This window comes from Chlamydotis macqueenii, chromosome 3, assembly GCF_036417535.1.
Source record: "Chlamydotis macqueenii isolate bChlMac1 chromosome 3, bChlMac1.mat, whole genome shotgun sequence".
Lineage (NCBI taxonomy): Eukaryota > Metazoa > Chordata > Aves > Otidiformes > Otididae > Chlamydotis > Chlamydotis macqueenii.
In genome coordinates this window covers 63,585,159-63,596,513 of record NC_141558.1, presented here as the reverse complement: position 1 = coordinate 63,596,513, position 11,355 = coordinate 63,585,159, and the positions used below count along the sequence as shown (strand labels likewise).

Here is an 11,355-nt window from a genome sequence, read left to right as displayed (position 1 = left end):
AGACAATCACTCTGTATATTCTTGGAGAGAACAGTAATTCTCAACTAGTTCTAGGAGTGTATCGGTCTTGGTCACAAGAAATATCCATCAAGAAGTTATCTTAATTGCAACTAAGGTAACTGGAGAGCAGTTTAGGATGATGAGCCCAGGGGCTGGGTTTCAGGCACTACCCCAGTAACAATAAGCAAAAAATTGTGATGAAGAACAGCGTAACTCATTTCAGAACACAGCAGATCTTTTAAGGCAAAATATACTCAATTTGATAGCATGACGGAAGAATTTTCAAGCATACCTGTACAATTCTGCTGAAGTGAATGGAATATACAGACATGAGAGGCAGAAATTATTTAGCTTAGAACCTCAAACCTTTGTACCATGCTGATCGGGCAGCATATGTTTTTGGGGCTCTTGTATTTTTCCAGCTTTCCTTGCAGCTGGCAAAAACTGCGTGTACCAAATATTGAAGAGGTAAACAAAATGCAAGGAGACAGTAAAATACATTACTTTCAAATGCATCAGCAAATACCAGGAACTCATCCCAGACATGGTCAGAAAAGAAAAAATGGTTGATTGAATTTTGATTTTTCCAAAACATCTGCTGCTGTTCTTATGGTTTGATGACCGAAAGGGAACATTAGAAAAGGTAACGATCTCAAAAGTGTAGTTCAAAAAAATAATCCCATTTCTGAATTACAAAAGGCAGATTTTTTTTTCTTGTTTTAGGGGAACTGTGTTAGTGTGATGATCAGTTTTGACCTGGACTATTTGGTTACTGTGGTGCCACTGTTGACATATCATGAAGTTTAACTACCTGCAGCTCAAAAGTGGCCTGTCTTTCTTCTGCTGTTCAGTGATGATTTTTCTTTCCATTACCATTTTCTTTTCTTTCATGAAATGTGGCACATTCGCAAAGCAGGACTGGCTGATACTGACGCCTCATGACAGTTGCTGGAATCACAACGTGCAAGTCAGGACAGCCTTTGGGTTTAAGAGTTACACCAAGACTGCACTAAATAATACGTAGTAGTTGTTATGTTGGCAAGTTGCAGACAAATGTCATGTCATGGAATAGGTGACACCTGCAAGGAAGAAGCTGTCATAACTTTTGAGGCTATCAGGATCCATAATAGCCACTTTCCATATCAAAACCATCTGTCAACATAGTGAAAATGCTATCCTGTAAGAAAGAATTAAAGGTAACATACATCATTGTCTAAAAGCATGCCTGTGCAAGCCCTCCTGAAACTGAACTGCTGCCACCAAAGCACTTAAATGAGATTTACTTTGCCCTAGTGATGAAAGGGAAGGGAGTATAATGCTGTTTTGAAATACAGACCAGATTTTTGTGTGTGTATGTGTTTTATTTTATTAGTTTTTTCCCAAATCCTTTACACACTGCACCAAATAGGTCACAGGGTTTATTGTTGTAGACTTGTAAATTGGAAAAGAAGGCAAGCCAGTAGCCTGGAATGTCGGGACCTTGCAGACTTTGGCAAGTAGCTTGTAGCAAGAGTGTGAGTGTGCTGCTGGAGTGCAGCAGTGTGGTTCTGCTGGAGTCTTCCTCACTCAGAATCACAGTTCTGTTTCGGTTGGAAAGGACCTTCAAAGGTCATCTAGTCCAGGCCCCCTGCAAGGAGCAGGGACATCTCCAACCAGGTCAGGTTGCTCAGAACCCCATCCAACCTGGCCTTGAATGCTTCCAGGGATGGGGCATCAACCACCTCTCTGGGCAACCTGGTCCAGTGTTCTGCCACTCCCATTGCAAAAAATGTTTTCCTTATATCTAGTCTCAATCTACCTTGCTGTATTTTAAAACCATTATCCCTTGTCCTGTCACAACAGGCCTTGCTAAAGAGTTTCTCCCCATCTTTCTTATAAGCCCCCTTTAGGTACTGGAAGGCTGCTGTAAGGTGTCCCCAGAGCCTCTTCTTCTCCAGACCGAACAGCCCCAACTCTCTCAGCCTGTCCTAATCGGAGAGGTGCTCCAGCCCTCTTTGTGGATGAAGATGCTACCTCTGGACTCGCTGATGGTAGGATGAAGTCCTACCTCTGGACTTGCTCCATCAAGTCCACATCCTTCTTATGCTGGGGGCTCCAGAGCTGGATGCAGTGCTCCAGGTGGAGTCTTATGAGAGCAGAGGGGAAGAATCACCTTCCTTGACCTGCTGGCCACCATCCTGTTGATGCAGCCCAGGATGCGGTTGGCTTTCTGGGCTGCAAGTGCACATTGCTAGCTCATGTTGAGCTTCTCATCCACCAGCACTCCCAAGTCCTTCTCCTCAGAGCTGCTCTCAATCCATTCTCTGCCCAGCCTGTATTTGTGCCCGGGATTGCCCCCACCTGTGTGCAGGATCTTGCACTTGGCCTTGTTGAACTTCATGAGGTTCTTACAGGCCCACCTCTCCAGCCTGTCAAGGTCCCTCTGGATGGCATCCCTTCCCTCCAGTGTGTTGACCACACCACACAGCTTGGTGTCATTGGTGAACTTGCTGAGGGTGCACTTTATCCCACTGTCCATGTCACCGACAAAGATTTTGAACAGCACCAGTCCCAATGGTGACCACTGAGGTACTCCACTTGTAGAGAATCCTAGGATGAGGTGAAGAGACTCATTCCCTGTTACTCCAAGTTTCTTCTGTCAATAATTCATTGGTTTGGTGCCTCATTTGGAATCTTTTTGCTAATTTTAAAGGCCATAGCAGTTCCATGTTTGTGCCTTGAGAGGCTGCATGCTTCAGCTAAGGTGCTTCCGTAGGAAGTTTATTTGGTGCTGCTGGACTCCAGCGTGCTCTCTTCATAAGGAGGCACTGGATCTGGAGAGAGCTCAATGTGAGCCTCGTCCGTGGAAGTCTTCATGGTGGCCTCCTCGTAGGATGGAGGCAAACACACAGTGAGGAACGTGGCATCAGGGAGAAGAGTGGAGTAGTGAAAACTCTGTTCGCTGTTCCAGGGCAGCACAGAAAGGAAATTGGACACGTCGTGCTCAGGCAGGGCCTCGGGGAGGTCGATGCTGAAGATCTGCCCCTGTGGAGTGGGGCGCTGGCAACGGCGGTACAGGAAGAGCAGCAGGAATGCCAGGAAGAGCATCATGGTGGCAGGCAATATGATGCAGAGAAATGGTTCTATGTCATCTTTGGTTGAACTTGTCTGTTGTCTGCTCTGTAATTAAAGCAAATAGGTAGTGTGTTGGATTCCTGGAGATCTGTTAATCAGAGAGAAAATACACATTCTCCACCTCTTGCTGCTATCACCTAGCTGTTCCTTTTCAAGTTATTTTCTGTCTGCATTAGTGGCACTTGAATAGTTTGTTTTGCAGACTCGTGAATTGTCAAATTCTATTTGCTGGTCCATTAAAACCAAATACTTCGAGACAAAAAGAAATGGAGAAGTTGCAAAGAGTGGTGGGTTTCTAGGAAACCCTGTCTCCATGGGGAGGGAAAAACCCCCAAAACCTGGAACTGTGTGTATTTTATTATGAGATTTTCTTACTCTTGGATTAGCCTGGGACCAAATCCTCTTTGCAAGATATTGCTTAAGCTTTTAAAACTTGGGAGAGCAGTGAATTGCAGAGGAGTAGGACCAGTGATCCACCTTCTAGTATTGTTTCTTTCTATTTGGAAAACTGTACTGTGTACTTTAAAGAACAAATATTACTACAACTGTTCCTTTGATCAGGACCCCTGCCTACAGTACCTGTTCCTTGGGCTCTTCTAACCTTACAGGCCAGCCCCAAATAAAACACGGTGTGTCAGGACAGCCTGGACTGGGGCTCTTTCTTGAGCTTGTTCTGCCGGCTATCCAAGAACCATTTTCCCTGTTTAAAACTGTGGAAAAAGAACTTGTGGTGTAAGAATAATAGCAGCTGTGACTGTTTGGTCAGCTTAATCTCCGGCAAAATGTAGCATAAAAGACATGTGTCCTGCAGCTTTTGAATTGTACTGTAGTGTTAGCAGGAGTTATAAGCTATAAAAAAAACCCAAAAACAACCAAACATTTTCTGCTCTTCTCTTGTATTAGCTTCACTTTTAAAATGTACTATATCTTATTTTCAGTCTGATTCTATCCAGCTCTAGCTTCTAATAACTGACTCTCAGAGTTTAGTCTAGAGAGGGGCAAAACCCCAAACCCTAAAATGCTATTTATTATCAAATCATTCCCTTTGTAAGTACTTGAATTAATCAGATGGCTTTTTCACATTTTTGTAGTGGGGCTAGACAGATCAATGGATCAAATTTCCTTTATTTTGAACAAAGGCAGCTTTCCCAGCTAGGAGAACTGGGGCGGTTCTTTCCCCAAAGCATCTGGAAACAGGGATGCAAACGGGCTGTTTCCAGTAATGGCTTTGTGGAAAGGGCCAGTAACTCCAGTGCCCCTTTCTGAGTCTACGAAAACTTTCTCTGCTCATTCTTCTAAGAATCACGGTTGTTCTTTTAGCTACAAAATTCACACTGTAACCTATGGTCAACTGATTATTTACCAGACCTTTACTACCTCTCCATTTCTTTGTCATATCGCAAAATTCTTAGTATGTGGTCATGCCTAAGAAAAAGAAAGTAAGTAGGTTTTGACTTCTAACAAATAGTGTAGAGGAGACTTCTGCGTTTTTGTTTTTTTTTTTTTTTCCCCTGAGGTAATGTGAGTCTGAGCCCAAAGCCATTAAAGTAATTTTAAAATGCATTGAAACTATTGTGGATTAGCTATTAAGCCCCCCCCCCCCCCCCGGTGTCTTTTACAACAAAAATGCATACTGATCAAAAATGCATCTCATCATTGCTGATCATTTCTTATTAAAGAGTTTCTGGCAGTACAAGCTGTTGTCTTACCTGACCATTAAATGAGCTACAAGAAACAGCAGAGTTGGAAGAAACTGTTCAGCTATTATTCTAATGCAGGCATTAAATAATATTTTTTTTTTAAAAAAGAGGAGATTTTCTTTAAAATGTTTGTTAACACTTTATTAGTATGTCTTATAACGTGCATAAAACTTCACAGGAAAAATGAGAAAAAGCATTCTATATTATGTTTGTGCACCATGCATATTGAGACTCACTGAAACTGTTATGTTGCCAATACTTTTATAACAAATATTTAGAAGAGCTGAGCTTATATTGGACAGAATTATTCATGATCAGTGGAGAGAGCATTTCTGGGATTCAAGTGTAAGTTTTCAGTTTAATTTTTAGGGAGCAGGCCTTCAGTTGGGTTGAAGCGGTGTTCTTTGGACAGCAGGTGAGATTGCCAGTGTTTCCTACATGAAACTTACTCTGAACTCAATGCAACATCCCTTTGAATTTCACTGAAAGGAAGTGTGTGTTTTAAATAATGGCCAAGGATGGCATATCCTTTGTGGGCTGGTGGAAGCACAGGCCGGTCCTACTGTTGCCTGACACGTCCTGTTGTAAGATGTGGCCTCATACAAAGACTGGCTTTCTGAGAATCCACAGGATGGCGAGGAGATGGAGGAGGGTCCGGTGGGTTGGACGTGGGTTTGTAGCACAGGATAAGAACTCATGTTCTTGAAGCAAAGAGCAGTGGACTCATCAGGGGATGGAAGAGCGGAGAAGAGTGCATATCAGAATTGTGCACCAGTGTGGATGGAGAGCCTTGGCTTGTGAGGAGGACGCACAGGATGCAAAGCTGTGGGGAGGAAAGCCAAAAGGGAACCGAGAATGAGGGTGGTAGGATTGGATAGGACTGCGGAGTCTGAGGAGCAAATGCTGGGGCTCCTCTCTCACTGCACCAGTCCCGTTCTCCTTGTAGAAGAGGAAAAAGGAAAGGGTTAGTGACTGGGAGACAGAGGAAGGAAAAGATAACTTGACAGAAGGAATTAACAAATGGTTTTGGGTCTCGGGGCAACACTTCGCTCCAAAGCCTCAACTGCAATCTAGCAGTCTTGGGTCTTGCAAAGAAATATCTGTCAACAGAAATATGTAAAATGTATTATTTTTAGAGGGGCCAATTTGCATCTAATGGTAAAAAAATGGAAGATGAAACTATTTGTAGTATGAGCTAGCTCAGATGACCACAGTGTGTGAAGCAGGTATAAAAGGACAATGGTTTTAAAATAGGAGGAGGCAGATTCGGACTAGATATAAGGAAATTTTTTTTTACAATGAGAGTGGTAGAACACTGGACCAAGTTGCCCAGAGAGGTGGTGGATGCCCCATCCCTGGAAACATTCAAGGCCAGGTTGGACAGGGCTCTGAGCAACCTGATCTGGTTGGAGATGTCCCTGCTCCTTGCCAGGGGGATTGGACAAGATGACCTTTAAAAGTGCCTTCCAACCGAAACCATTCTGTCATTCTATGATTCTATTAATTTGAGTGTTAGCATGATTACGGGTCTGAAGACTTTGTTTGTTTGTTTGTTTGTTTTTTCAATACGCCCTCCAAGAGTAATGTATAGCATTGCTTCTAAAGTTCCAAATTCAGGCCCTCAAGACTGAATAAATGCCAGCATTCTGGAAATCTGTGAACCTTTAATTTGATTTACAATGCACATGATTTTTAATTACGTTATTGTGTACAAAGTGCCTACTCTAGGACTGTGATAGCTTGCTTAGGGAAGAAGAGTGCAGTACCTCAGGGTAATGTGTTGCACGATATGTGGAGTATGTAGTGACTGAGCCAGGAGATTGGGGGAAGAGAGAAGACTGCTAGTTAGGGACAGTGAATGCTTTTCTGGGGAGCTGTGTCCCTGTCTCTGTTACTGAATGCTCTAGAGGGGGCAAGACAGGTCAGCTGAGGTGTTTGTCGTGGGTTATTCATTAGTTGTACCTCACTTTGAGTGCCTGCGTTGAGCTCCCTGGGTCGGGTCGGCAGAAATTCTGCATCTGTGTTGCTGTCTCTGAAGGTGAAAGAGCGGTGCCCTGAGCCTACGAGTACTTTATTATGCTAAGAGATCCGGGCAAAAATGCCATAGGTAATTATGAAACAGTACCTTGTACTGCCTGAAGTGGTCAGGCAGTTGGACTAGATGATCGTTGTAGGTCCTGTCCTGAAGGGAACTGAACTATATTCTGTTCTATTCTGTTCTATTCAAAATAGCTACACAAGTGCTCCGTGACTATCTATTCAGTAATGCGTACAAAATAAGACATAGGAAATTTGTTGTTTGAAGATGATGTAGTAAATAAGACCCTGATGAAGTGAATACCATGTCCTGTGCAGTGGTGAAAGAACAGTAAGTCTGTCTTACTATAATCTTCAAAACAGTGGCATGTGAAGCAGGTAGGATTAAGGATTGGGTAATAATGTTTTCCTGTGTGCTGACAGGTGACGTTAAGGACCAGCTTTCCTCAGTCTGCGTTTCAAAGGGTCCATAGCTTTTTTAACACAGCTAACGTTAAGCCTTAGCTTTCCTATTTGGGTGAAATAATCTGTAGGCTACTTAGTGTATTATTTGAGTTGAAGTTGTTTTTAACACGTTAATGCTGCCCCACAGACACCCTGAACCCGAAGCATAAATCGCAGGGAGTTATGTGTCCATTTTGATGCTGCCTCCTGCCGAGCATTTTACATGGACTGGTTTTACATTGAGGTGTAGCTCAAAAAGCTCATTAACTCCTTGTAGGTATATCCAGATACGTATCAAATGTATTGGGAGACAATTGAGCAGTATTAGTCTCCATTTTTCTGGTGTGGTTGTGTGCCCATTTCTGGGAGAAGTGGCTAAAAAAATAATATTTGTTCTGAAGTTCTAAACTAAAACTAAAGTTCTAAACTGAACTAAATCCAGTTTCTTAAACTGAAGCTCTAAAACTAGAAAAGGAAGCAGTATGTATAGGTATCAGAAAGAGCTGCCAGAACTATAAAAAAAAAAGCTCTAGAAATGAAACTAAATCTGCAGTAATTGAAGTTAAAGTGTAAGCAAATAAACCAACAGCAGAACATATGTAAAGTAAAATCGTCTACTGTGTAACACTGGGAAGTTTCCAAACCAAGCACATGGAGCGTCTGAGGGAATCACTTAGTAGTGTTTTCTTGACTGGTTTGGTTTTGATGCTGCTGCTTCACTGGAGGTCAGCGTGCTCTGCCCGTGTCATCCCAAGCAGCTATTGTTGGGTTTGTGATTGACAAAAATAAGGCTTCAACTTCCAGCATGAAATATGTTATAGACACATAAATACAAGGGAAATATCCTTTATAAAGAGAAAGGCAGAAAAGGGCATTGAGTAAAAGGGATTATATTTCTACAAAGTCCTCTGTTTTCCCAGAACTGATTTGTAGTAGGATGGTTTGGCTCATGTTTATTCTCTTCCTTTCATTTATATCTCCGTAGGGAATGAAGCAGCGGGTCAGTTTTCTGAAACACTGAGCACAGACTAGGAGTAGCAAAGCCTTTCATTAGTAATCTGTTTGCCTACATTTTTTTTTTAACATGCTGAGCATGTACAGTTGCCAGCTTACAGATTACTTGACCCATATGAGTTGAGATGAGCCCGTTGGTAAGGGAACACAGTGCAGAGTGCGGCCAAGCTGTGTGGCATTTCCATGATGAGTAAGGCATTGGGTTTGGAATGGAGCTCTCTGTGTAGGCAAAAGAAGCCTGGTACCTGGTTTTGAAGGGAATGACCTAACAAGGCCAAACATGAGTTTAAAGAAAGCTTTTGTGTAAGGATAGAAAAATCAAAGTTTATTTTGTTTACTTAAATTGCCATTGAAGTGATTGTTTGATTTGTGCTAGGATTTATTATGTTGTTAATGATTTGCTAGGGTACTTAAAGCTTTACTAAAATTATTTTTATTACTATAGCCTGTATTTATACTAATGTCTTTTGAAGTTGAATTGGGAAACTGATACTTCTGAAAAGTTTTGAGTGGATTTGGAACAAAGTCCACTTTGAAGTCATTAGGCTGTAGTCCATGCATAGGTACTTTTCCAATCTCCATCCTGCTTCTAAAAGCTGATTCATTATTGCTTGTAAAAAGCAGAAGCATATGACTCCGGCAAATAGAAAAACATTTTTATGTGTTTTTGTATACCTTCATAATGACATATAATTTTCAAGTGAGCCTAGATTGATGCTGTATTTTCCAATACTTGTTAGAATGTGACTCTGGAGATGCTCTTTGTTTCTCACTGTCAGACAAGACCAGTCTCAAGGTGTGAAGACGTTGCTATTGCCATTCTAACTCTGGCAATGCTACTGATTAGGTAGGCTTTGTTAAAATTGTAGAGGCATTTAAAAACTACCTTTTCTCCTTTTTTGAGCCCCCCCACTCCTACACCCCACTGTTTTACAACAACAGACTTGGTGTCTCAGCGAAGTTGCATGGCCAGTTCATTTGCTCATGCTACTTGCTCAGACGTTTACTGGGGATATATGTGCACCTTGCATTATTATTTCTGATCAGAGAAACCCTTTTCGCTGTATCCCAGACAAAGCCAGAAAGCCAGGCTGTGTTTCCATCTCCCAGGGCTACTTCCCTCCCCCCCGTTGCCTGCATGTGATCCTCTCTCACAGAAGTAATCAGCGCGCAGCTTAGGGAACAAGAGTTCATTGCTGACTGCCGCTGACTCTCAACATCTGCAGAAAGGCTTCATGGGACCAGACCCAAAACGTAAACATGCGTTAAAAAGAAAGGAAATAAAGGAATAGCAGAATGCGTTATGCTTAAAGGAAATAATTAAACTTCTTTACCTGCTGCTCCAGCAAGACTTTCCCATCTAAGGTTTTCCTTTCCCCACAAATGTGTTTAAAGCAACTTAACAGAAATAAATGCTCTGACTCTCTGTAGTGGAGCAGTACTGCTTTGATACGTCTCAATACCCAGGTATTTACTCTGTGCTATACACGGAGGCATTACACAGACGTACACGCACATGCAAAGTCAAAGGACGTGGCACAGAGACGCGCAGAGGGGTACAGACCTGAAGCTCGGCTTCCAGAAGTGGCCCACCCGGTTCACTGTTTAGCCAGTCGTAGTTTCCCCTGTCAGCGTGTCCAAATTTTCTCCAGCTGCTGCCTAAGAGCCACCTCATCCTTTCATTAACCTGGTCTTCTGTCTTCGTGCCTCCACCTTGCTTCACCGCTTGCAACTGTGTCCCCGCCTCCCAGCCTTGACCCAGCTGGGCTGCTCCCACTTAATGATCCCTCTTACATGATATCCCGCTTCTCGTGGAAAGGAAAAAAAAAAAGACGTTAGACACCCCCCACCCCCCGCCTCATCAGGAAGCCAAGCAAATAGATCTCAGAGCCTCTCTCCACTTCCAACTCAATCTCTCTGGATTTGCTTCAGTGGCCTACATTACCAGCAAAGCTGGCATCAGGTATCCGGGAGCCGGGGCCGATAGCGCTCTGATTGGAGCGCTCCCTGCATTAGGATTATTAAAAGGGGAATTTGCATGTGAATCTGAGCCCACATGGCCATGACTCCGTGTGGATAAATAATGCTCTGTATTTAGGTATCTAATAAACACTTTCCCCCAACAAAATGAAATAAATAAACCCCACGCTTCTGTGTTGAAAGTAAAGGTTCCCCCTCAGTTACGCGGCGCGAGGAGGAACCACGATCCAGGCAGGTTTTTCCTCCCTGTTGCTGGAACATACAGTAAATAGCGCGAGCGGTTTCTGGGTAAGAGAGGCAAGGACGCAAGGCTAAATGCTGTGCTGAATTATTTAGCAGCGTTAGGATGTAGATGTTAATGATAAATCCAGAGAGAAAGCTCTGCCAGGAAAGCTTTGGTCACTGAGAGTGCATGATTGCTTTCAGTAATAATGAGTTGTCGGTTCAGTTAAATCCGGACTGGTTGACAGCTTTCTAGGATACACATTGTTAAATGGCCATTGTTTCCAGCAAGAAGCCTTTGTGCTCTTTATCCATAAAAAAAAAAAAAAAAAAAAAAAAAAAAATTAATGAATGTATGTTAACCTCTGAAGGGAGGAATATTCAATCTAAGTTGAAAGTTGAATCAAGGTTTAACACTTACTGAAAAATTGGAGGTGTCTCTCTCTGCCTGGCTCTGAGCAGAGGCAGAGGCTGGTGGTAATACCCTGGTCACCTCTGGGGTGTTTCCCATGGTTTCTTACGGCTAACCTGTTCAAGGAAAAGCTGTGTTCAGGACAGGCGATACAAAACTGGGGTCAGGATTGTGACCTCTTATTTCTTGCTTGGACTTCCTTTCATCAACTCTTCTTTTGAGCTCACTGCTCCCAGAAGATTGCAGGCGTTGTTGGCAGCAGACTGAACTCTTGCTGCTCCAACAGCGGCGGTCGGAAGTGCCAGAACCTGAAGTTTTTAACAAGAGGACTCTGGAAGGGCCTGACCCAAGGCTGGCTCTGATCGCTGTGACTCAGCATGCAGGAGGGATTTACCCTACAGGTGAACCTGGGCGGTGGGAAAAAGAGGAGAT

At 43.0% G+C, this 11,355-nt stretch overlaps 1 protein-coding gene across 1 annotated transcript; it reads right to left on the bottom strand.

Moving 5' to 3' along the window:
* Positions 1 to 2,645: 2,645 nt before the first annotated feature.
* SMIM28 (small integral membrane protein 28) lies at positions 2,646 to 10,005 on the bottom strand. Its single transcript, XM_086745921.1, has 2 exons — positions 9,874 to 10,005; positions 2,646 to 3,159 (listed from the first exon to the last, which is right to left on the bottom strand). The coding sequence occupies exons 1-2, from the start codon at positions 9,982 to 9,984 to the stop codon at positions 2,761 to 2,763; spliced, it is 510 nt and encodes a 169-aa protein (XP_086602047.1). The 5' UTR covers positions 9,985 to 10,005; the 3' UTR covers positions 2,646 to 2,760.
* Between the last annotated feature and the right edge of the window lie 1,350 nt (positions 10,006 to 11,355).